The sequence below is a fragment of the Halichoerus grypus genome, chromosome 3 (assembly GCF_964656455.1).
Source record: "Halichoerus grypus chromosome 3, mHalGry1.hap1.1, whole genome shotgun sequence".
In the NCBI taxonomy this organism is placed as follows: domain Eukaryota; kingdom Metazoa; phylum Chordata; class Mammalia; order Carnivora; family Phocidae; genus Halichoerus; species Halichoerus grypus.
The window spans coordinates 173,292,701-173,319,006 of record NC_135714.1 but is presented as its reverse complement, the minus strand read 5'-3'; the positions used below and the strand labels follow the sequence as shown (position 1 = coordinate 173,319,006).

The window sequence follows — 26,306 nt, the reverse complement described above, 5'->3', positions numbered from 1 at the left end:
TACACTTAATTTTAATATAGTTTGATAGACATGTGGAGTCATCATACAAATTATGATGAAATTTGAAAGAAGATTCCTGAGCTAATTACCTGTTTCCAATGAGTCATAATGAGTGTCACTAGATCTCAGGGTTCATGTTGGTAATCAGGTTCTGTATATCTTTTCCAGTGGCAGGAATTTTAACTTGAATGGATACAAATAGGCTAAAATTTTTTTTTTAAAGATTTTACTTATTTATTTGACAGAGAGAATGAGATAGAGAGAGAGAGCATGAGAGTGGGGAGGGTCAGAAGGAGGAGCAGACTCCCCGCCGAGCAGAGAGCCCGATGCGGGACTCGATCCGGGGACTCCAGGATCGTGACCTGAGCCGAAGGCAGTCACTTAACCAACTGAGCCACCCAGGCACCCAAATTTTTTGGAAAAATATATTCACCGACTGACAATTTGTGGTTAAAGTTAGTTCTATGTTTTGTTTTATTTTTTAAATCACAAAGCAGCTATGAGCTCTCTGAGGTACTTTCAAATTAAAATCTATTTACTTTTTTTTTTTTTAAGATTTTTTTTTTTTTTGACAGAGAGAGAGACAGCGAGAGAGGGAACACAAGCAGGGGGAGTGGGAGAGGGAGAAGCAGGCTTCCCGCTGAGCAGGGAGCCTGATGCAGGGCTCGATCCCAGGACCCTGGGATCATGACCCAAGCCGAAAGCAGACGCTCAACGACTGAGCCACCCAGGCGCCCCTAAAATCTATTTACTTTTTAAAACTACCTTTTTTTCTAATCACAAAATACTATGGGCTTATTAAAGAATACTTGGAAAATTCAGAAATATAAAAATTTTAAAGAATCACCTGTAAACCTAACTCAGATAGCTACAGGCAACATTTTTAAGCATATCCTCGCAAAACTGAATGTTTTTATTATTAAACACACACACACACACACATTGATTATCTCTTGCGGGGGAGAGCAGTGTTTGGGGCACATGGAGAGCAGTGTTTGGGGCACATGAGTAGAAGAAATACTTGTTCAATCTTATTCTTTTGCACTTTTTGATCTTTGTACTGTGTGTATATTTCCTATTAACAAAATAATGGAAGGACATACATCTATGTCCAAATATCCTTTGTGCTTTTTGGTTGTTTTGTAATAATCAGCTTGGGTTGGGGCGCCTGGGTGGCTCAGTCGGTTAAGCGTCTGCCTTCAGCTCAGGTCATGATCCCACGGTCCTGGGATCGAGCCCCTCATCGGGCTCCCTGCTCATCAGGGGCCTGATTCTCCCTCCCCCACTCCCCCTGCTTGTGTTCTCTCTCTCGCTGTGTCTCTGTCAAATAAATAAAATCTTTAAAAAAAAAATCAGCTTGGGTTAAGAACCACTGATATAAAAGTCAGCCTACTTCACTGACTACCACAGGCATCTCTTGGAGTAAAATGGACAGAGTTTATTGCAGTTAATGACTTTGACTATATTCACCCACAAGTACTTCCTAATAGCAGCGCCCTCCCCCACCCCGCAGGCTCATTGCTGAGGAAATGAATTATGTAACTAGTCTAAGCAGCTCCAAAGTTAACTATAGTGCTAAAATATGGTCATGGATTCAAAGCTAAGGTATCCATTCATTCTCTCTCGCCGATTCCGCAGGCCCAGTCCTTCCCATATAATCACAGGGCATCACTGGGGATGCAGGAATCCAAGCAGTGAACTGCACTTATTCAAACTGACGGAAAAACAATGCCATCAGCATGAATCAATAGGAATGGTGCATTTGGCCAGCAGACTGTTATTTCTGGGGACAGGATGTGCACTCAGTTTTGACGTTTATTCGTGTCAGATTTAGCTGTATAGCAAATTTTCCAAACTTTGTTACTAGGAAATAATTTTTTGGTATGTGTATGTATGCAATGCATGTATATATGTATGTGTACATATGTGTATAAAAAATACTACAGACTGGGTGTCTTAAACAACAGAGATTTATTTTCTCACAGTTCTGGAGGCTGGAGTCCGACATCAGTTTGCATGTCAGGTTCTCGGGACAGCTCTCCTCCTGGCTTGCATGCAGGTGGCCACCTTCTTGCTGGGCATTCACGTGGCCTTTCCTTGGTGCACACGGAGAGAGGGAAAGATCTCTTCCTCTTCTTATAAGGCGATCAATCCTATCGGACTTGGGCCTCACCGTAGGACCTCATTTAACCTTAATTACCTCCTAGAAGCCTCCAAACGCAGTCACATTGTTAGGTCTTCAATATATGATTTTTTGGTTGGGGGGCATCATCCAGCATATATATATATATATATTCATACTTTACAAGTTTGATTCTATATACAAACTTTCAAATGTTCCACCAAAGTTTTATCTTTTTTGATTTTACCTTATTACGGTCCCTTACTGCTGTTTCCCCCATCGTATAAACAGAAATTGCCAGTTCTCTTCCACTCCCCATTTTTCCTATTTTCCAGGTTCTGAGAGTTTGAGCTAAGAGATAACCTTGGGTGTTGGGCAGGGTCACTGAACGAGGATTCAGGTTCATCTCATGCCTGGCCATGTGATGCTGAGATTGTATCTCTCTCCTTAAAACCTAAGTTCTTCCATCTGTAAAAGGAGATTAATAATCTCTAATCCTGTGAAAGTTGGAAAAGAAGGAATAGTTAATAATTTACCATGTAATGTTAGCTCTTTGTAATAAAAGTTTCAAAACGAAATGCAAAGATCTTAATCCAAAGGTATCATGCTGTTTGTTTTTTTTTATGTTTAACAATCTCAGCACTTCCCATGTGCCTTGAAAACATTAACTCACTCAATCTCAATGACAATGGTATGAGATAGGTTATCTGTTATCACCACCTTCCCCATTTTATGGAAACACAGAGAAGTAAAATAACTGGTCCATGGCTATGCAGCGAATTAATGATTCAGGAGGCAAATCCTAAGAACTTGGTGCTAGAGTCCAGTTACCAAGCAGTCCCTATGCAATCACTGTGAATTGTGTCACTTCCTTGCTCAAAAACCTTCAGGGGCTCTTGGAGCCTAAAATAATGAATACAACTCATTAGCTTAGCAGTAAAGACCCTCCAGCGACCTTTCTTTCCCATTTTGTTCCCCATGACAATCCTTCATCTACCCTCCCGGGCTCCAACTGAACTGGACAGGCCACACTTCCCTGAAGGGATCCCATGCATTCCTGCCTCTATGCTTTGTCCTTGATGTGGTCTTTATCGGGAGGCCACCTGTTCTCACCCCCTCTCCACCTTCTATATCTTACCTTTCCTGCAAGGTCCTCCCAAAGTGCCATCTCTTTTACACATTTTCTCCCGCACCTCTCAACCCGAGCTGGTTTGATTTTCCCACAAAATCGTATCTCTGTTCATCAATCTGTGTATATGAGTTTCTGGCTTTCACGATAGTTATCTTTATATATGTTATACTGTCTCCCTGTATATTCTCTCCATATTTCTGTATATGTTATATTCCCTCCCAGACTCAAGGATGAGCTCTTTGAGGGCTGCAATATGCTTTCGAATAGAGCTTTAAAAATTTTTTTTAATTAAAAATTTACCATTATTGTTTTTTGACAACCAGATGTAGGCATGCTTATTGCAAAAGATTAAACATTACAGAAATACATCTTTCAGAAAGTGAGATACACCGTATAACCCCTCCTTCCCCACCCTAAGAGAACTGTGGACAGTTTGGAATGTAGTCTTCTACTCTTTTTTCATGTAAGAAACGTGTATAATTTTTATTTACAGAAATAGCGTTATACTATACAGACAGCTCTGTGCCTTTTTTCAACTTAAAATATTTAGTATTTTTCATATTTTGTATAAAGAGAGATATGTCATTCTTTTCTAACAGTTGCATGGCATAGGAACGTATGGAAGTACCCGTATTTACCTATTCAATGCTGGGCTGATGAGCGTGAGGGTGATTTCCAATTTGTGACATTATGAACAACACTGTAGTGAGTATGTGTGTATATATTCCGTATGTATACGTTACATATGTGCACACATACACATACTCCATATATACTGTATGTGTCTCCGGGTGACTTTCTGGAGCACATATCCTTGGACATGAAATTGCCAGGTGAGATGAAACGGAGATTCTAAATGATGACAGTTATTGCAAATGTGGATGGGAAGGAGGCTTGTGTTATGTTGTTCTGTATCCTTCACAAACTCAGTGGTTAAGAGGGCAGGTTCTGGCATCAGGCTGCACCGGTTTGTACCTAGTCTGTATGCCTTCGTCATATTATCCATGAGAACATAATAGTATCTTGCTCCCAGTTGAGACTTAAGTGAGATAATTCATGTCAAACAATTAGCATTTAGCAAGTACCTGGATAATAAGTAAATGCAAGATACCTGGTGGGAGGAAAATGGTAATAGGTTCACATAATTGTTTGTTGAATGAATAGGAGTAAAGAGAACAACAGTAGTTTGAGCAATCTTTCTGGAAATGGATGGTACTTTGCTATGGAAACCGACAGTAACTATATGAAATGACCAGCTACCATTAGAGGTGCAATGGCCTTGGAGAAAATTCTCTCTGTGCGAAATTAACTGGCCTGAACCAGGATCAACCAATGAGCTCTTGAGTCTCACACTTTCCCCAGTGGAACTAATGGGCCCTGGCTGCCGCCTTTACCTTATATAATGGGTATCTTTTTTTTTTTTTAAAGATTTTATTTATTTGACAGACACAGCGAGAGAGGGAACACAAGCAGGGGGAGTGGGAGAGGGAGAAGCAGGCTTCCCACCAAGCAGGGAGCCCGATGCGGGGCTCGATCCCAGGACCCTGGGATCATGACCTGAGCCAAAGGGAGACGCTTAACGGCTGAGCCACCCAGGCGCCCCTATAATGGGTATCTTTAAGGACAGAGAATAATGCACTTGCCCAGAGGGTGCGCTGGCTCCCCACCGAAGGTTATTAGGCCATCTAGTTACCCAGCCATTAATATTGAAAATAAATAGAAAGTGCATAAATAAATGGCTAGAGTATAGGCTACTGTTTAGATTCTTGGGTTCTGGGCCAGAAGTCTCCGTCTTCACAGAAAGGTTCCTATACCAATAGAAGATTCTGGGGGAAGTCAATCCTGGGTTCTAGAACCAAATCTTCCTCTAATTAGCTGGAAAACCTTGAGCAAATTGTTGAACGTCATCTTGCAGACACAGTGAGGGGACTGAAATAGGTGATGTGAAAGGCTCTCCCCCCCTTTTTTTTTAAAAGATTTTATTTATTTATTTGACAGAGAGAGAGCGAGAGCAGGAACACAAGCAGGGGGAGTGGGAGAGGGAGAAGCAGGCTTCCCGCGGAGCAGGGAGCCTGATGTGGGGCTCGATCCCAGGACGCTGGGATCATGACCTGAGCCGAAGGCAGACGCTCAATGACTGAGCCACCCAGGCACCCCAGGCTCTCCCCTTTTTTAAAAAAGATCTATTTATTTATTTGAGAGAGAGAGAACATTCACGAGGGAGCACGGGGAGGAGGGGCAGAGGGAGAGAGAGAATCTCAAGAAAACTTCCTGCTGAGAGCGGAGCCGATGTGGAACTTGATCCCACGACCCTGAGATCATGACCTGAGCCGAAATCAAGAGTTGGATGCTCAACTAACTGAGCCACCCGGGCTCCCTAAAAGGCCCTTTTTTTGACATTCGTTTCCCCACAGGCGGTTACATTTTCAGACATCGAGGCTATTTATTGCACTGAAAAAAATGAATGCATAAAATCTGGTAATGGAAGTATTTTCAAAATGTCCAGGTCAAGAGGTAGCAAAGGGGCTACACAGCAGGGAGCAGACTCAACTGACACCTGCTCTGTGGTGCCCACTACAGGAGGGGATGGGGGGAGTCCACTCTGAGGAAGCACCCAGAAGTCTAGGGATAAGGGAATGGAATCAGGGCAGAAACTGTAGTCTAACTGGAGCCAGGTCCTGGCCAGGGGCAAATGTGGTGGTAAATGGGGCTCCCAGTGAAATATGAGCATCACCCAAAGTGCACTGATGACTCTCTTCCTAGCCCAAAATGTTCTTGCCCCCCTCCAGTAAAATTGTACCCATTTTTTTCAGGCCCATTTCAAAGTCCATCTCCTTTTTGATATAAGCTCCCCTCCACCTCTCCCTCCAGATGTCTTGTTCCTCTAAAGGCTGGCTATACTCATTCTCTGGGCTATTTTCACAGCACTTCCAAGAGGGATACAAGGCTGCCTCAACCTTCTAGTGACACTTGTATCCTCCTAATGGACCCAAGGCCTTTGGCTCCCTTTGCTTCCCAGGCATCCAATACAGTAGTGCTCAGAAAATATTTGTGGCTCTGTGAGTGAGTGACTCAGGCAGGCCCCATGGGGAGTAGAGTTTTATGGGTTTTAATCTGAACCATACCATGAAATCTGAGACTTTTACCTCATTGCTCATACTGGAAACTGTCAGTTCCAGTCAGATTTGTTTGGAGCTGGGTGGAATTTTGTTCCTTTTCACGATGAAAGCCATAATCTAATTTTTAAATTAAAACACATTTACATAACACCTACTTCATGTTCCACAATAATCTAAACACTACAGATGTTAACTCATTTACTTTTCATAACGACCCAGATAGAAACTGAGGCACAGAAATGCTGTCATTTGGGCAGAGATCAAAGCTAATGAGTGGCAGAGCTGGGATTCAAACCCAGTCCATCTGGTTCCAGAGAACACGCTCCTTAACATGCTACGTCGCCTGAAACTTTTAAGTGGCAAAAATCTTCAGGAGCAGAAAAAAACTGACGTTGATGTATTTATTTCAGAGGAAAAAAATTTTTTTTCCTGTGTCCCCCTTTCCTTCCTCATTCGAAGCAAATTGTTGTAGAGCAAAGAGCCTTTGTTTCACACCTGAGAGAACTGGTGGCTCAGTTTTGCTTTGGCAATCAAAATGGAAGAGGAAACTTGTGTGGTTTCATCACTGGTGCTTTCGGGGTGTGTGCTGTGCACAGTGTGTCGTCCTGCTGCCCCCCTCCGTGCGCAAGGTCCCAGACTCCCAGGCTATGTTGCCTCAGGTCCTGGAGACTTTTTAGCGTGCCTTTCCCCTACAATAGTGGGATGTGGACCAGCCTTTCCATCACTCCCGCACAGCCAGTCCCTGTCCTAGAGCCTCAAGGGTCTTCCTTTGTCCTCCTCTCCCTCAAAGCCTCAACGCATCTGCGTCAGAATCCCTAGACCCAGCCTCTATCTCTCCGTCCTCCATCCCACGGGTGAATCCACTGTGCGTCCCTGTTTCCGAGGTTTTGTGCCTGATATGTATATTTAAATTATCTCCCCACGTGGGAGGCCGGCGTCAGAACCCGACAGACCTGCCATTGATTAACTGTGGGACCCAGGGCAAATTACTTAACGTCTCTGAGTCTCGGTTTCCTCATCGTGAACGGGATTGATACCCGTACGGTTGCTGTGTGGATCAAAGGAGATCATGCAGGGGCTGCCCCGGCACGCAGCGATTTTCTTAGGTCCCCCTTGGCATTATTTACTTAATGTATGCTTGTCTGTTTCCCATTTTTTTCCAGCGCACCCTCCCGCTCCGAGGGCAGGAAAGGCGTCTTTACGTCACACTGAGAAAGTCCCTATACCCCTCGTTAAAACGTCCGGCGCCAGTGGGCTCTTCTGGCACATTCACGACAACCCCTGAGAATCGTTCCTTCTTCAGACCCCAACCCTAAACTTTCACCCTGCGGCCCTAGAAAGGCTAAGGGCTCACGATCCGAGGGAGGCCCGGCTGAAGTCGCTCGGTGGGGCTCTGGGAAGCAGAAATGGGGTTCAAGAGGGAGCCCGCGCTCCGACTGGCCTCCCTCGTTCCAGGACGCCCTCAGCCCCGGGCCCCCTTCCGGCTGCGGACACCTGCTGCCCGGGGCTCGGCGTCGGAGGCAGGCCTCCTCCGCGCGGCAGTCTCGGCGGCCCGGGTCCCACCTGCGCGGCCGCCGACGCCGGCGAGGTGGTCCCGGGCCGCGCCTGGCCCGCCGCCACCAGGGCAGCCTCCCGGGCGCCCCGCCCCCGCCTCCTCCGCGCAGACCGCGGCGCCCGGCCGCGCCCCCTCCCACCCCGCGGCGCCCCGGCACCCCTCTCCTCCCCCGGCGGGCTCGGCGGAGCATTGTACTCACATCCGGGGCTGGGTTTTGCTTTAATGCGAAACGTAATTAACCCGGAAAAAAGAGCCGAGAGACAAGAGAGAAGGAGGGGTGGGGGTGAGGGGGAGAAGAGCGAGAGGAGCGAGAGGCCCCGAGAGTTTGGCAGCGAGATAAAGAAATCCCCCGAGAGCTACGGCCCGGCCGGCCCGAGAGGCGCGTCCCACCCCGATGTGACCCACCCTGCCCGAGCCCCGGCCGCCGCACGGCGGGGTAAGTGGGGCGCCCTGCGGGTCGGGGCGCAGAGAGGCGCAGAGGGGCGCGCGGGGGCAGGCGAGGCTGGGGAGCAGGGGGAGCAGGGGAGCCCGGGCGGGGGCGCCCAGGGCGCGCGGGCGGGGCCGGGTGCGCCTGCCCTGGTGCCTGACGGCGAAGGGAAAGGTCGCCGCAGCCCCTGGGCGCCTCCTGGAGCCCCCGGGAAATCCCGGAGGGCAGCCCCTCCTCCAATCTTCTGGAGCGTCCGGGGCGGCCAAGGTCGTCACCGCCAGGGGTCGGGCTGCGGGGGTGGGGCCGCGGGAAGGGGGGGCGGGTGTTCTGCTGAGCTGCATTTTCTCACGTTTGCAGCGGCGAAACTTCTCTGCGGGTTCTGGCGCGGGAGCACCGGCCTCGCAACGACTGCCCGGGCTGCGGGTAGGGGAGGAGAGCGGAGAGCGTCCCAGGCAAGTCCCTTGGGCTCGGATTGGGCCATGGAGCCTCGTTTTTCTCTTCCCTGTTACCTTATTACGTGACAGGCCTACAGTGCTCCCCTAGGGAGATCCGTTCCTTTCCCCTGGGTCCAGCGCGGACCCTCGGGCTTCTGGAACTCCAGGCTGTGGGGGGTGCCTTGAAGGAAAACTGTCCTACAACGCAGGTTCGGTGCCAGATTGGGAAAGCAGCCTTGAGAGAGCTGTCTCTCGCTCTCACCAACTTCTTCCTCACCTTACACGCTTCCCTTTTCTGCTCGAGTCCTGAAGACTGTTACTTCATCAAAATAACAAAAAACCAAAAAATAAATTAACACAAAACAAAACAAAAAAGGGAGGAGGAAAGGGGCAGAAGAGGCCGTGCAGGAAGGAGAAGTGTACAGGCACCTCCATAGAGGAGGCGCGGCGGGGCCACCTCCACTTGGGCCTCACACATCTCCTCCCCCAGGCCGCCCCCCCCCAAGCCTTTCGCCTAAGGTTTCCTTCCTTCTTGGTGAGTTTGGGTTCTAGCTGAATGTTCCCCTTCTAACTCCTTCTCCTGCTCCTCCTCTTTTCTTTCTTTAGGACTCCAAATGGGGTTTTCCAGAGGAGCGTGAGCAGCAGAAAAGAGGGAGGGGGAAAAGCCTCTACCAGGCCTCCAGCTGTGGCCCTTGGAGGCACCTCAGCCCGCCGAGAGGTGGTTGCACTTGGGCTGAAGTTCCAAAATTGTACTCATGTTCTTAATATATCTAAGTCAGTCCCCTTTCTCCTCCTTTCTGGAGCTTCATCCTTTTTCTTTGGTGGCACAGCCTTCAGAAACAGTGAAACCAAAGGTCTGGAAAGAATAGAAGGGCTTGTTTTCTGTTCCACGGTTGCATTCAGTTGACGTGTAATGGATAACAAGGATGTGAAAGGCAGTGTCCAAGGAAGGCCAGCCTCTGTCTTCAGGGAGTCCGATGGCAGTCACAGGCGGTCCACGAGTGCCTCCAACACAAAGTGGACTGCTAAAATAGAGATCCGGCGTGCTTTGAGAAACCAGGGGAAGCTTTTTGGAAAGCATCATCCTTTCAGGTATTTGTCTTCTCCATGTGTGCGCCGGAACGCAATGACTTTTGCCATAGCAAAAGTCTACCTTGAAGTCTAGACCCTATGGCCAGCGTGATGTAGGACGTCTCCTAGGTGCTAGGCAGGTGTTTGTTGAATGAATGAATGAATGAATGAATGGCTGCAGGTACATGAATTGTTTGCACCTGTCCCGATGGAAGGGAAAAGAGCAGTGGGGCGGTACCCCAAGCCTGTAGAAATTGGTTCACTGCGCTGGTGCATGAGGATTTCCTCTGGATGTTGCCTTTAGACCTTTTTGGTGAGCCTTTTTTGGTAAGCCCCACTTTCTACAAAGTGTCTGTGGCGCCCCTGGTGGTATTTCAGCTAGTTGATGATGGGAGCCTTGCTCACCTCACAGGTGAGGGTGATCACCTAGGTACTGATTTGCAAACCACCTACTCCTGGGTAGAGAGTTTGCAAGCCCTTCTTTTCCCTCTTGTTGGTGCTTTCTTCTCTCTTCTGTAAAATGAAGTAGGGCCTGCATGCCCCATCTTGTCATGCTGGTGAGCTGAACCGTATTGGGATCTGTATTTTACTAAGGTTGAAATAAACCCTGAAGACATGCAGGTTTTGGTTGGTGTCTACCTATGGAGAAATTCTGCAAAAGCGGGAAGGCAGAAGCATTAGCTCTATCAGTCAAATCCTCCCGAACAACCAGCTCTCCTGCTTGCTTGCTGGGTGTTTCCTCAAAGTGCTGGAATGCTACGAAGCCCCAAACAGCAGGAGCACGGTCTTCACGGTGTGCATCAAGTGGCACTTCCCTGATTTCCCGTCTTCTTCATGAGGCAGGTGGACAGAGGGCTTGGAAAAGAGGGTCTGGGTGCTGGCACATTGGACTGCCCCGCCTCCTCTGTCTTTCTACCCTGAGCAGTTTGGGTTGCCTTACTTTCAGTTTTCCATCTGTCTTAGTGAGCTGGATAGGACTCCTGCAATCTAATCTGTTAGGCTTTGGAAAGGAAGGAAGCAGAGCAAATATTATAGTGTGACAGCCTATGGGGAGAGAAGAATCCTAGCCCTGCCCAGTATAAGCCCATCACTGAGCCAGGGAATTGGACAGGGTGGGGAGATAGGGCGGCTGAGAGGTGGGAGGGATGGGGTCCCTTCCTTCCTGTTCTTAGGAGGCCTGTGGTTGGTGCAGTGGGACTATAACTGGAAGACTCCATTGACCTTTGTTCCGAATCTTGGGTTGCTCTGCTTTCCCATCCCCTGGCCCCTGCTTTTAAGCCCATCCAACCTTTTAGGCTTTATAATTTATCTCCTTTCCGCAGAGGACTGAAAGCTGAATTGAACTCTTTCACCGTGGAGGTCGCAGCGCTGCTGAGGCCGGAGCTCCTGACACTGCCCAGTGCGGGGCCAAAGGCTCTCAGCTTTGGGCCTGTGGGGTGCCTTTCTGCCCTCAGAGGCTGGCGGCTGAGATAAAGAGGGTGGGACGCTAGGTCCGCTTGTCCTTAACACTCTTGAGAAGCACTATAGTTAAAGCGCAAAGGCCGGGATTCGCTGTGCCATCAGCTAGGACTTCCAGTTGGCCAGCCACTTGCAAAGGGGCTCTCCCGCGTGGGGACGCTCCCGTGGGCAGAGCCGGAGGCAGTCCCGGACTCCCTCCCCTGGAGCCTGACCTGCGTGCCTGGCTTCTGTTCACTTTCAGGATAGCCCGGCCAACATGGAGTCCGGGGATCTCTTGGATTTTTTTTTTTAAATCTCCTGGAGAATTTCAGAGATGTAAAATATGATGGTTCTTGGAGTAGAGGGAAGAGTAAGGGAAGTTTATGCCTTTCCTTGTGAGGGATCCCAGCCTCCCAGCCTTTGCTTTTTGACATGTGCTCATTGCTACTGGAGGGGTAGAGACGGCCGTGCAGCTGCCTGCCCCGCAGTAAGCAGCTTTGCGGTGGTAAGGATACTCACAGACGACTTGCTAGGTGCTTCACACGAGCGCGCGCGCGCACACGTCGAAACAACGTTTACCCCGTGTTTCCTCTTCACCAGAGCTCCTGTTAAGCACTTTTCACACACTGTTTCATTTCATCCTTGCAGCCCCCTTTGAAGTAGGTAAAGTGATTCTCTCCATTTTGCAAATGAGGAAACGCCCAGAAGAGTTCAGTGGAGTCTGGCTCTAAAACACGTGCTCTCTCACTTCACTCTCCCACATCGGTGGGTAACTGAAATCAGCACGCCCTTTCTATGGTCCTCTTCTTGCAAGAGTTTCGACAAATGCACTCACGCTGGTCGCTGTCACCTGCACATCCTCTTTGCCACACCCAGCCCCTCCCCTCCCTCTCCCCCATGGGCCTCCTCCTTAGACAGACACACTTAGGCCACTTACAGTTTCCCCCAGCACTTTGCAAAAGTAGATAAGAGAAACCATGATGTTATCTTTTCAGTTTTCTGCAGCCCATGGTTCAGTGGGTCAAGTTTTAAATGAAGATTATTGCTCTGGATTCCTGCTTGGGAGCCCTGCAGTGAAACTGAATTCATTGTGTCTCCCAACTGGGGGGACTGCCACAATTCTGAAAGTTGGAGATCTCAGTGTTTATAGGCTAACTGATAAACCGGGTGAGGCTGCTCACCTGTGCTTGTGATCTCTGGTGGAGCCTTGAGCCATGGGAAGGCCTTTGTCTCCTACTGACTCCAACTACCACATTTTCTGTGACCATAGATGAAGCCTCTGTTAAGAGAGGTCATGACTGTTTAAAATATTTTTGTTGCTTTTGGCATCTTTATTGCGGTGGATCAGTGTTCAGTTTCTCCAGCCCGTTTCCTGAAATGTGTCCCCTTAAAAATTCCTTCTTGAGTGTCTTTTGCCCTCCCCTCCAAGTTCTAGAGTCCGGTGGGGTTTGGGCTGTTCTGTGGCACGGGGGCACCTTTTCTTAACTTCCCCGTTGCTGTAGATGTTTGCATTCCTAACTCTGCACTTCCGCTGGGAACAAGTTCTCTCTCACATTATTCTCCTGCCTTAAGACTACTTGGAATGTGTTCTTATGACACTTTCAGAATGCAGTGATAGTTTAACAGGAGGAGATAGACGCTCCTGCACTTTCTAAGTTATAATCTTCGGTCCATTCCCAAGGATGTGTTTTGAAATAGCTATGCCTGGGTCTTGTGGTTTTTACTGGGCCGTTGGCATGGTTGAAACTCCACACTACACACTTACGTATGCTGCAGATTTGAACATAGGTGAAGTCGGCTCACATGGCCCGTGCATATTCTAGCAGTAGCTCCACACCCCGGTTCCTGTCCGCTGTATTACAGCCCTCTGAGACCTCTGATGTCATTTCCCGATAAACTTTCTCCTGTCAAAGTTTAGCAGTTTCCTGTTGGGATCCCTCTCACTCACCAAGGACCCTGCTCTCTCCAGCTTCCACCCTAGCAGGGTAACAGGACAGGAGATGGGTTACTACACATCCCACCACATGTCGAGAAACACGTTCCTGACTTTTTCTGGAGCAAAATCCCTGAAATTCCCTGTCCTGCCAATGCAAAGTAACATGAAAGAAAAATCTCCAAATGTTAAAAATGAATTAATGTTTTTTTCATACTTGAACCATCAGAGGCTACAGTGGATGGTTTCATAATGGGGCCAATACCATTTAAGGCTTTATCTCTGTCATCACTTCCCTTTTTATTTACCTCAAAAGTGTCAAATGGTCAAGCAGATGAATCTCCCTTATTTCACTCTGTTTTTTCCTTTATCTCCAAACTACACTAGCGATCTTAAAAATAAGATATCCAAGGGGTGCCTGGCTGGTTCATTCGGTGGAGTGTGTGACTTTTGATCTCGAGGCTGTGAGTTTGACCCCCACGTTGGGTGTAAAGATGACTTTAAAAATGAAACCTTAAAAAAAAAAAAAAAAGACATCCAATAGAGCAGACTATAGCTTTAATGATGTAATAACTCTAAAGCTTTTCTTTAAGAAAAAAATCTATTTATCCATCTCTTCATTCATCTATTCAGCCATTTATTTAAAAAATGCCAGCCCCGTCTCCAAAGTTTCAAGAAGGAAAATTCCACTGGGGGTCTTGGTCAGGGTTCCTGCTTCATTTTCCCAGAGCACCGGGCATGGTGTGGCTTAGGTGCTATAGCAATAGAGGAATATAGTGATAGACATGGGTGTGAATATTGAGTTGGCCTCAAGGACAGGGGCTCCTCTTATGAAGACTAGAGAGTAAGGAAGCACCCCTGCAGGGGAAAGAATGAGCCTGTCTAAGAGGATGTTGCAATAAGAAATAAGAAACCCAGACTCAACCAGATTGGAGAGTGCCAAAGCCCTCTGGGTAGGTACCTGGCTCTTGGGCATTTGTGATGGGTGGGATGGTGTCTTTTTAGGTTTAAGACTTTGGGGCACCTGGCTGGCTCGGTCGGTGGAGCATGCAACTCTTGATGTCGGGGTTGTGAGTTCAAGCCCCATGTTGGACGTAGAGCTTACTTAAAAAAAAAAAAAAGACTCTGAAACACCAAATAGTCCCAGGAGAGCTATAATTGAGGCAAGGTTTTGCTTGTTTGTGGACTCTGGAGACTTGACAAATTTATTCTCAGCTTCAAAATTTATACACTGGGGTCAGGGTGTGTGTGCAGTTAAATAGCTTTCCCCACCTGCTGAATAAAAGAACACACATTCCCTGTAGAACATTTGGAAAATTTGGAAAATATACAGAAGTAAATAAAATTTACCCATAACCCATAGTCAATATTTTGGTGTCTATATGTCAGTCTTTTTCTATCCAAATATAGAAATACAAAAATAATATTTAGGGGATTGAGATCATATTGTAAGTCATATTGTATCTTTAAAAAACTTATGATATGAGTTTCTCCCTAATTCATTTAAAATTCTCTGAAAACATAGTTTTTTATTTTATTTTACTTTTTAAAGATTTTTTATTTATTTTTTGACAGAGAGAGACACAGTGAGAGAGGGAACACAAGCAGGGGGAGCGGGAGAGGGAGAGGCAGGCTTCCCGCAGAGCAGGGAGCCCGATGCGGGACTCGATCCCAGTACTCTGGGATCATGACCTGAGCTGAAGGCAGACGCCTAACGACTGAGCCACCCAGGCGCCCCGAAAACATGGTTTTTTAATGATTGTGTAATATTTCCTTATGTAAATGTCCCGTAATTTATTTAATTATCCCCTAATCATTGAGACATTCAGGACATTTCCAACTTGTTATTATGAATTCTAATGGAGTTTCCTTTTTAAAAATTTTAATCTTTATTTGCATCTTAGTTTATTTACTTGGATGGAATCCTAGAAGTAGAATTACTGGGTCAAAGGGTATGAACATTTTTAGCTCTCTTGTTACCTATTGCCAAATTGCTTTCCACAAAGGTTCATGCTCCTGTCCTGGGTGTATAAGAATCCTAAGACATCTTTTCAAGTAGATATTTGTTTCAAGCAACAATCTTCTCTTTATATTCTTGACCCTCTAGTGCCTCTGTCTCCCATTGGTGCATGTTCTTTTTTCCTTTGGGTTTTGGTCCCAGCTGTCTCTTTTGTATTAATCAGCCTGATGAAGTTGTCAATTGCCTCAGTTCCTAGGGGACAGTTTTATTATTTTTTTTCTTGGCTTAAATCTTCTCCAATAATGGAACCTAAGACACTGAAATGGTAGTCAAGTAGGTATTTTGGACAGATGTCTCCCAGTGCCTTTCACCTCATTCTAAGGTGGGAAGCCCTTAACTCTTCTCATGAGCTTCATCTGGTCAACTGGCAAATATTGGCTGGGAATCTTCATTTAATTGACATTTAACCCATTTTCTGCTGCTGATCAGTCGGTAACTCAGTGCAAACTCACTTTTTGCTCAAAGTCTCCCTTTTTACCATAAATTAAATATTTAACATATTTTCAAGCACAGTACATACTTAGGAACCTATACACTGAAGAAATTTGACTCATAAAGCTTTCCTCTTTTCTGGGGCACCTGGGTGGCTCAGTCATTGGGTGTCTGCCTTCGGCTTGGGTCATGATCCCAGGGTCCTGGGATCGAGCCCCACATCGGGCTCCCTGCTCCGTGGGAGGCCTGCTTCTCCCTCTCCCCCTCCCCCTGCTTGTGTTCCCTCTCTCGCTGTGTCTCTCTCTGTCAAGTAAATAAATAAAATCTTAAAAAAAAAAACTTTGCTCTTTTCTATTTTACTCTTCATTAAAATACATTCCTCAGTTATTTAGATTATGTGAGGCCATGTTTTGGTTTGGTTTGATGAGCATGTGTGTGTGTGTGAGAGAGAGAGAGAGAGAGAGAACGAACGCATTACTGTGTGTGCACGTAATTTGAATTGCATTTTACAAGATCCAGGAAGGAAGATGAAGCAGGAAGCAAACGTGAAAAAACGTTCAGCCTCACTAAGCATCATTATATATTTAAAACTAGCAACAGTTGGAAATGAGAACATTCAATGTATACAAGATTATAGAGATGGTAACAATATATTGCTGACTGCAAAGTACACAGACAATGCTTTTAGCAAGCAGTTTTGTAATAGGTCTCAAGAATTATAAAAGATCATTACCTATGATCTAGTCATATTATTGCTTGGAATTTGTGTATGCTGTTTCCATGTGAAAGAAGAAACAAAGCATGAAAATAAGAATTTTCATAACATTATTTATAATAGTGAAAAGTTGAATATAATCTGTCTAATCATAGAGAAATGGTTAAGTAAATTATAGTAAATGCAGTTCAGTAATGTTATGCAACCATTAAAAGCAATGATTATAAAGACTATGTAGCAACATGGAACATGTTTATGATATAATTTAAAAATTTAAAAAGGCCAATTAAGCGGAGAGGGGCATGAAAAAGCATGCAAAAATGAAAACGATTGGCTAGAGTGAATTTTTAAAAAATTCCAGCATTCTTACACTGTGATTGCTGCACAAAAAATGGAAAATTCTAGAGAGGTCTGGCAAACTTTGGAAAGCGGGTACTGAGTTGGGTGGACCAAGGTCCTCTCCTGCACAAATCTTCTGTGTTCTTTGTCACCAATGTGTTGTGAAGACTCTGCAGCTACTTGCTAGGAGGTTTCATTATTCTCTTAGAGCAGAGGTGAAGGGGCTCACCTGGGAGAGGGGTATCTGATGCACCCCAGTGAGAACACTCGCCATGTTGTCCTAGGGGATGGGGAGAGAGTCATTGTCAGGGTATGGGGCTTAGGACATGGTTGGGGGCAAGTCCTGGGATAGAGCACCTACGTCACCCTCCGCTCAATAGTTTTACAGTGGGAAACTTGGATTAAAATGAAATTTAAGATAACAAGTGATTTTAAAGAGTCAGAAAACAGGCTAAAACTATATAAGTGGAGGGATGTAGAAAGAATGGTACAAAGCTTTGCCTGGGTCTTAGTAGGGGAATTTGGGGTGACAGTATGTATGTGTGCATCAAGGTGTTTCTCTTCCCTTATGACTCACTAGCACTTCCCTTTCTCCCCTCACTGCCCAGTTGTTGGGGCTGGGCATGGGGTGGCAGAGATCAGTGGATTAGGGGGGCCTTTCTGGGAAAAAGAGGAGGAGCCAGGGGGCCTTGGAAGATGGTGGCAGCAGGTTGAAGAGCAGAGAGAGGGGGTTGGGGGATCGGGAGAAGCAGGCTCCCTGTACCAAACCTTAGCCTCTGTTCTGACAAGGGATGAAAAGTGGGGTCAGAATGAACTGACAGAGGATTGGGGGTTAGGACGTCAGGTTTGTGTTTGGTGCACCATCTTTTGAGTATGTTGCTTCTGTGTGGGCCGGCTAGGCGTAACAGCATTTCCCTGTGATGCTTGGTTCTCCTGCAGCCCGTCCTTCTCCCCTGCCTCCCACATTCTTGATGAGCTCCGTGACTCAGCTGCTTCCCAGGACATCCGAGCAGCTTTTTTTTCTGGCGATAGAACCACAGTCAGGAGAAGTAACCAGAATTCTTTTTGTTCTCCTTCCTTTTTCCCATGGAGATGGGAAGCCCCCTCCACAAAGGCAGCCTGTTGGAGGATTGTAGACAGCGCCTTCTCTAGCCTGTGACCTGACAAAAAGGCTGGCACTGATTAATCCTGTAGGCTGGAAAGGGAACATTTGAAAGCCAGCAGTAAGCTGGATGCCATGCTTACCAGCTGGGTCTAAAGACAGTCGGCTTGGTTACCCCCCCTGCAGTTTATATGCTTTCTCTTAGAGATGTCCCAGGAGTGGCAGCAGTCCTGAAACTTCTGGAAATTCTGTCTCTGTGGCTGGGCTGACATCAAGGGAATTTGCCTGGTTTTCTTGGGGATTGGGTGAGCTCCCTCATCCCGACTGGGCGGCTGTGCACGGGATTGTGCATGGGATGCATTGGACATCCCAGCCTTTCTGCATGGGACTCCGATTTCCCCTGATTCTCTGGGGGGAAGCTGCATCCTTTCTCAGGGGTATGCTCCTTCCCAGCCAAAGCCAGGCCTCCTGCCTTCCCGTCTTTGACCCAGTGTCTGCTAGAAGACTTGAAATTCCTCCCCTGGTGCTTGTTCCTGACTCTTGGCTCCAGCCCACCCTTCCCCTTTCCAGACCTCACGCTTGCCCGGCTATGGAACAGCAGCTGGGATGGAAGGTTCGCTGGGAAAGCACCGGGAGAGCAGGGGTCCAGCTGTGCGGCCTGTGACAGCCAAGATGCTCCTTGGCACCGTGGTCCTCCACTTCCTCCATATTGCTACTTCCTTCCCCACCATCTTCCCAGGTTTTATCCTGTTCTCGCCTTCTCTTTTACTTCTTTCCTTCCTTTTAGCTGTGCTTTTTCACCTTTGTCCCATTTCTCTGCCTGCTATATTCTTTTGTCCCCCACCATTACCCAGCAAGTAGCCGTGGGCCCCTGACCCATGTCCCTTCTGACTGTCATCTGTCCCCATCAGGAATCTGGCCTGATCTTAACCTGCAATCAAGGATTTATTGTTCCCTGGTATCTGTGTGTGTGTGTGTGTGTGTGTGTGTGTGTGTGCGGGCTTACACGCACTCACATGAGTGTTGGGGGGGCACTTTTTCTTGGGTCCGCCTCTCCACACTGCAGGCCCCCTATGGGGGTGGGAGAGAACAGACCATGCCACCAGTTGCCACCCTTCAAGTGAGCCTGATCTTGTGGGAATGTGGGACTGGCCTGCCCTGGGCCTGGATGACTCTGGGTGTGGCCTCTTGGTAGCTTACTTGCTGACCCAGCATTGTGGTGCACGCATGGCGTCAAGCCAGCCGGCTCCCCACTTTGCTTAGGGCCTTGGTGGGCTTGGCTCACAGTGAGTTTTGCTTGTTGAAGCCAAGCGGGGCCCAGTGGTGGGTGTTGTCTGTCCTTGAAAGTCAGAATGTCCTATGGTGTTTTCTGACCCTTGTGGGCCCTTGTTGTACCTGTGCACTGTGCTGTGATCCAGGTTGGGTGTAACTGCTTACTGGAAGGTGCTCACCCTCCTTGGGGAGGAGAGTAGAGCCCCTGCCCTTCGTCTGGCTCTTCAGAGAGTCAGAAGGAAATCACGTGGAGAAAGGAGGCTGGCTTGAAGGTGAAGCTTGTCTCTCATCATCAGAGACCCTTTTGGAGTCAGTGAAGGTGTTCATTGGTTGGGGCCTTCTTCTGATTCCTCGTTCTTCCAGTCATAAGTGGCCTTTGGGTAACAGCAGAGTGAAGTAAGTGAAGCTAGGGCTGAGGGATGTGGCCCTCAGATTTAATTCCTTCATGGAGCTGGAGGGTTTGCTCTTGATGACTGAATTCCTGGCAAAGTTTTATACGAGTATTTGAGTTGAAGCTTAAATATTTTCTGAGTTTCTTTATGTATAAAATTGGGTTATGGCTTACTTTACAAGGCTTTTGTGAAGGGCAATAATAACACCTAGTGTTTATGAAATGTTTAATGTGTGCCAGGCACTTTATTCTCACCAAAATCTTAGGAGGTGTAGGTACCACTATTACCCTGTTTCACAGGTGCAGAAACTGAAGTACGGGAAGATGAAGTAGCTTACAGTCACACTTATTAAGAGGCTAAAACTGGAATTAGAACCCAGGCCCCTGATCCAGGCTTATTTCCTCTTTATATGTAAAGTTACCCGAGGCTCTGCTCGGCACACGGTAGTGCCGCAGGACACTTAGTTGAGTACCTGCTCATGCATTTTGCTGGCTGTGTATGGAACAGAATTGAGAGAGGTTTCCAGGGTCTGGTTGGGGTGGAACAGTTGGTGCTCTGGGGAAGGAGGGCCGATGAGAGAGAGAGCCTAGCTTCTCACAGAGGTGAGTCAAGCCAGAGTGAAGTTCTTACAGGTCCTGAGGCAGGATGAGAGTCACCTTCCTCCTCATCACCTCCCTTCCTCCTGCCGTGCAGGGTGATATGAGCAGAGCCCAGGAATGCCTTATGTGGATCGACAGAACCGAATCTGTGGGTTTCTGGACATCGAGGAGAATGAGAACAGCGGCAAGTTTCTGCGGAGGTACTTTATTCTGGACACCCAGGCCAACTGCCTTCTCTGGTACATGGACAACCCCCAGGTGAGAGGCTGCATGGGAAGGTGGCGGGGGCGGGGGGGGTGGTGTGTGGTGGCTGGCCTGGGAGGAATGCCAGTGGGATTAGCCTCAAGGGCTTCAGCTCCTGTGGGCAGCATCAAACTGGTAGTCAGCGAGGAGGGGAAAAAACCCCCATCAAACACATACATACACACAGGGAACCATCCCAGATGTTAGCTTGAGGAAAAGGAAGCTCATCTCTCCTGCCCCTGGGGATCTGGTATCTTTTCTGGCACTCAGGAATTGAACACTCGCAGAAGTCCAGGAGAGGCTGGCCCGGCTGGTTCCGGGCTCCAGGGCATGGCTTGCTGTCTTTCACCAACCTTGTTATGGCTGTGGCCTCGTGACCACTCCTGTTCTTCCAGTCTGGGGCCCCTCCCTGGCAGAGAATGTGGCCTGGTTCCTTGAGCTGGACAGATGTTGGACTACTTCGGTCTCGTTCATCAGGGAGTCATAGATCATAGAATACTGGTTTGGAGGTGACTTTGGTGGTCACGTAGTTTTGCTTCTTCATGCTACAGATGAGAAACTGAGTCTCAGACATTGGAATTGACTTCATCAAGGACATGGCCAGAATTAGGTGACTTGCCTAGCATTTTGTGGCAGTCAGACCCCCTACTTTCTGTTGCTCAGCCTGGGAATCCCTGGAGTTGTCACTGGTATGGGAAAAAGTCTCAAGTCTTTTTTTTCTGCTGCTGTGAGTGCTGCTGGCTCTTTCCTTCCCACTGCCTTGGAGCAGTTTGGTGGACCGAGGCCCCAAAGATTGGCATGACCCCTGAATGTCAAGTTCACAGCTCATAGCCATGTTGTGGCTAGGAGGGGTGGGGGCTGAGATCTAGCTCTGGTCGAGAGACTTGGGAAGAGGAAAGTCTGGGTGTTAGGGGATGGATTTGTGCTTTAAGATGTGCAGTGGAAAAAGATCACTGTGAGTCTCTAGGTCATTATCCAGGGACTAATCCTCTAGAGGCCTTTGGCATTTGTCCTCTGGATTTGATGGCTGAGAGGAAACGCTATAGATAAGGAAAATATACTCAGGTTAGCTGCCACTTAGTCACCTTCTCCAGGAAAGACTTAACCCTAAGTAGAATTGTGCCCCATGTGTCACCCCACATCCCTGATAACCCTTCTGTTGATTACTTTCATCGAAGTGCTGGGCTTGCAGGATGAAGCCTACATATGGACACTTATGTCCTTGGCTTAGCCTGCAATGCTTGCCTCTGATAATGTTTGGGTCTTGGGTTTGCCTTCTGGCCCTACTCTATCATTTTCCCTGCCTTTGCTCTGTACAGGTGCCCACAGCTGGGTCAACAGATCCACTGTGAAGGGAAGTAGCACTGTTGAAGGAGCTTGGGATCAAGTCTTTGTTGCTGTAGACTCGGCTTCTGGCATGCCAGGGGTGAGCCCCGAGTGACTCATGGTCTCTGGGTTTTATCATTCCCTTTCCCTTTTTCTCCCTTTGTGTACTTTCTCCCACTCATCTGTCATATTAGCTAGGGTAACTCGAAAGTATTTTTGTCTTGACATATGTGCTTACTGCCATGCTTCCTGCTAGGACTGTTCTTAATCCAAATGCACTTGCCTAGGGAATCCTGACTAACTGTCGGCAGCCACCTCCTCTGAGAGCTGGTCCCTCCTTCACATCCTGGACCACAGGCTGAGAATCTTGCTGTCAGTGACAGATCACCCAGGGCCACATTGTCACCATCTCAGATTTCAAATGTTGCCAGTTGTCGGGATTTCCCTTGCTCTGTCCTGCCCACTGATTTGACTGTTCTTTGGTTCTAGAACGTGCACTGACCTCGAATGCTCCACCATGGGCTGCCTCACTGGGAACTCTGGGGTCAGCCTCTGCAGCAGGTCCTACCCTGCCTAGGGGGCCTCCTGCACTTCCCTGCTGACTCAGCTCTCAGGAGGCTCTTGGAGCTAGAGTCTTCTTTGAGTTTGAGTTATCAAATGGAACTCGTGGCCACTGCAGGAGAGTCTTTACATTTTCCCCGGAAGCAGAGATTTCAGCTGGCTTGGCCTGTGCCGAAAAAAACCAGTCTTGCTGTGGCAGGGAAGTAGTTCTGAACGTTTCACTCCGCCTGTCGTTAGCTTAGCTCTTCGTCGTGTTAGTGGCCAAATAGCCATCCTAGATTTGAGAGTGGCTATTTTTATAAGTTGTAAAATAGTATCAGCGAACACTTATGAGTATGTGGCCAGCACTGTTCTAAAGACTTCAATGGGTTTTCATTTCATTCTGACAAGTCTGATTGGTAGGTTGTCCTCATTCTAAAGGTGACGTGGGTAAGGCAGAGAGGGAAGAATTTGCCCACAGTTACACAATGAGAAAGTGGCAGAGCTGGCATCCCGGCGCTGGCAATCTCTGACACTGTCGGGCTCTGGTTCCCCTGCCTTTATTTATTTATTTATTTAGATTTTATTTATTTATTTGACAGAGAGAGACACAGCGAGAGAGGGAACACAAGCAGGGGGAGTGGGAGAGGGAGAAGCAGGCTTCCTGCTGAGCAGGGAGCCCGATGCGGGACTCGATGACCCTGGGATCATGAGCTGAGCCGAAGGCAGACGCTTAACGACTGAGCCACCCAGGCGCCCCACCATCTTACTTTTATAGGGAAGAGGAGCTGCCTGATACGGTATCTTAGTTAATAGGCATTCATGAGCGGGAGGTTCTCTCAACCCACGTCTCCGATCTTTGCCTGTTGAAGCTACTTGGTAGTTGGTGTTTCTGGAGCCTGGTTTTACTACCACTCCCGCTGCCACTACTATTACTCTTAACTGCTGGTTATGCTTCCTGAGTGCGGAATGCTTTACGTGCATCGTCTCATGGAGTGCTTCCAGTGATCCCGGGACTCGGGGGCTATTATCACTCTGGAAGTACTCCGCAAGGTGCAGGAAGTTTGGCACCTTTGTTCAAGGTCACACAGGTATAGCGCTGGAGTTGGCGCCAGGTCTGTGTGTGACTCCAGCGTCTGCGCTCTTCACCTGTGTCCACGTCCTCCTCCCGATATCTGGGCTCAGCCCTGTGCTCGGTCCCGGGGACCATGTGGGAGGTGAATTCAGTGAAGTCTTTGCCACCAGGAAGCTTCAGGTTTAGCTGGAGAGATGAAAACAACACGCACAACTGCGGTGCTAAAAATCTCAGTGCACCTTTATAACAAGATAGCGCATTGTTGAGTTGAACGGCCAGATGCCAGTAGTTTGGCTGAAGGAGAAGGGGCTGCCATTTTCCTCTGCGGCTGCGCATCTAAGGAAGATGTAGGGCCTCAAGCTGGAGTCTCAGCTGGAAAGTTCTCAGGTCTGGGAGATAAGAGATCAAGGCTCTGCCACGAAGTTATTTGGTACATTAGGTAAGTTATTTATCCTCTCTGGGCTGTAGGTACTCTAGATGATTTTTAACATGGCTTTTAGCCCCTCAATTCCTGAAGGGCTGAGAAGAGTGAACTCCTGGAGTTTAGCAACATTGCTTAACGCGTATTTGCTCAGTGCAGAAATACATCCTGTGTGCCCTACACCGGTATAGATGCTGAGGCTCCAGCAGTGGATAGACCAAATCTGTGCCTTCATGGAGCTTACGCTGTAGGTGAGAAATGTGGCAGGGAGAGAGGGGCCCCCCCTCATGGAGATCCAGAGAAGGAGGGATGGGTGACATGGATCATTACCACAAGTGATTTCCATTTGTGGGGCATTGTAAAAGTTTAGGTATATTTTCACTTATAATATCTCCTTTGATTGTTATGCTCCCTGTCCCAGGCAGAGCGGCAGGGGAAGAGGAGGGTATTTCTGGGTGAGGGCAATAGCAGTCGTTTGGAAGCCTCTGAGGCAGCACCAAGGAGGAAGGTGAGCTTCCTGGTCAGAGGGGATTTAAGATCAGGTTCTCCAGAAGAAGATCCCAAGGCCAGGAATCAGGCACCAAGGCAAGGATTTGTGCCAAGTTCATTTTCTTTCTTTCTTTCTTTCTTTCTCTTTCTTTCTTTCTTTCTTTCTTTTCTTTCTTTCTTTCTTTCTTTCTTTCTTTCTTTCTTTCTTTTCTTTCTTTTCTTTCTTTCTTTCTTTTTTAAGATTTTATTTATTTATTTGAGAGACAGAGAGAGCACGAGTGGGGGGAGGGCCAGGAGAGGGAGAGGGAGAAGCAGACTGCCCACTGAGCGGGGAGCCCGATGGAGGGCTCCATCCCGGGACCCTGAGATCATGACCTGAGCTGAAGTCAGATGCTTAACTGACTGAGCCACCCAGGTACCCCTGGGCCAAGTTTTTTCTTAAGGAAATGTTCTTCTGGAAATTGTCAAGAGAGCTGGGAAGCAGGACGGGGAAGCAGAGGAAGCCAGACAAGGGTCTGAGCTCAAACAGAAGTTGGCAAAGGGTAGGCCTCAGCCCGAGGCTGCAGTGGGGCTCAAAGTAAGTTAGGCCTCAGAGTTGTCCAAGGGAGGTGGGCTTTTGCACGCCCCACTGGACAGTCACTGGTTTCGGCTCTACAGATGTGGGCAGAACAGCTCCAGGAGCAGGTACGCATTAGGGGTCAGCATGCATGGACCAGGTACAGCCCGAAATGTCTGGTAGAATTTAGAGTTGATGCGGTCAAGTGTGAAATCCAGGTGTTTGATACGGACAGTGGTGACACCAGACCGACACGGGATGAAACCCATTAGCTGAAAAGGACCCCTGTAAATGGAAGGTTTCAATATTACTGCTTATGGCCACTGATCCGGCTAATGCATGTAAAAATCAATATGCTGACAATATCAAGCACACAAATAGTTCTTGAATAGAAACAAACATTGGCTGGATTTTCGTGAAAACATTGCTATGATATTATGGCTCCAGCAGCTGTATTTTAATTTAATGTTGGTCCCTATCATGAGAGAGGAGATAAAATACCTTAATTAGGCTGCTGTACTTTATTACAGTGACCTACAGAGTGACTAACTATGTTTTAATCGCACGGCAACGCTTATGTTCCAGCCTGTGAGGCCCACTTGGCTAAGTAATTGCAAGACTAAATTATGTAGCCCTGAACAAAGGATAAACAGAAGCATGAACGTACTATTGCACTAGATGGTTGTTCTTATCAAATTTACTCTGTGAAGTGTATTTTCTCTCCATTGCTAAAAAATACTCCGATGCTTTTACTTTCCAAAGACCATGATGTGAATTATGGATCATTGTAACATTCAGAAAGATGGTATCTCTCCTGGTAACTCTGGGGCCACAATGAGAGCCCTTTGCTTTTTTTTTTTTTTTTCTTTTTTAAATCTGAAAGCAGTTCTTTCGTTGAAAGGGGCAAGGAGCTTTAGCTGTGTTAAAAAGATGGATATTTGGCTATTTTGGCTATTTGGATATTTTAGTAGAAAGAATACAGAAGCGTGGTAGGAATACATAGAACATATAAATAAATGGACAGTAGTTTTGTCTTAAAGGCTATGTGAAAATTGGTATTTTTTAAAATTGTGAGGTTTTTGTCAGAAGCCTCCTTGAGCAAAATTTGGCTGAAATCCATCAATATTTAAAAGATTTTTGCACCATAGGCTTCACCCTGTCAAAATGCCAAGAACCAGTAAGATAACTTAAAAAAAAAAATAGCCAATACACGCATATGGTACAAAATTCAAAATGTGGGACTGCTGATCTAGTGACAAGTTCCTCCCTCCCAGTCCTGTCCGCCAGCCACATAGTCCTTTAGCCAGAGGCAGCCCACATTACCAGTTTCTTACATGTCTGTCCAGAGATGTTCTCTGCATAAACAAGCATCATGAGACTTTTCAGACCTCCAGCAATTGTTTTGCTGGAGCAAAGTGTTTTTCAGTCAGGGATTTTGTGTTATTGGTATATTAATGACTTTGGACTACATGGTATATTTCCATGTAGTCAAATGATTTCAAGGGCCAAGTAGAATTTCTGGCAGGCTTTTGTCCATACTGTCTGTTAGAGGCAG

General features: G+C 47.3%; 1 protein-coding gene and 1 long non-coding RNA gene across 5 annotated transcripts in view; one reads left to right on the top strand and one right to left on the bottom strand.

Annotated features, from left to right (window-relative positions):
- The window catches only part of PLEKHA2 (pleckstrin homology domain containing A2), a 74,773-nt gene that overhangs the window by 7,356 nt on the left and 41,111 nt on the right, over positions 1-26,306 (top strand). Inside the window, exons 1-3 of one of the 4 annotated variants that reach the window (XM_036118929.2) lie at positions 8,225-8,364; positions 8,713-8,807; positions 20,196-20,359. In XM_036118929.2, coding sequence (XP_035974822.1) covers positions 20,219-20,359 — 141 coding nt within the window. In that variant the 5' untranslated portion in view covers positions 8,225-8,364; positions 8,713-8,807; positions 20,196-20,218. Of the gene's footprint in view, positions 1-8,224; positions 8,365-8,712; positions 8,808-20,195; positions 20,360-21,712; positions 21,771-26,306 lie in introns of those variants that run through there. The other 3 variants (XM_036118930.2, XM_036118931.2, XM_078069588.1) reach the window with 3 other exon arrangements.
- Positions 1,953-8,212, bottom strand: LOC144381411 (uncharacterized). Its single transcript, XR_013446620.1, has 2 exons — positions 8,128-8,212; positions 1,953-2,619 (listed from the first exon to the last, which is right to left on the bottom strand). It is a non-coding gene; the product is annotated as an uncharacterized LOC144381411 (long non-coding RNA).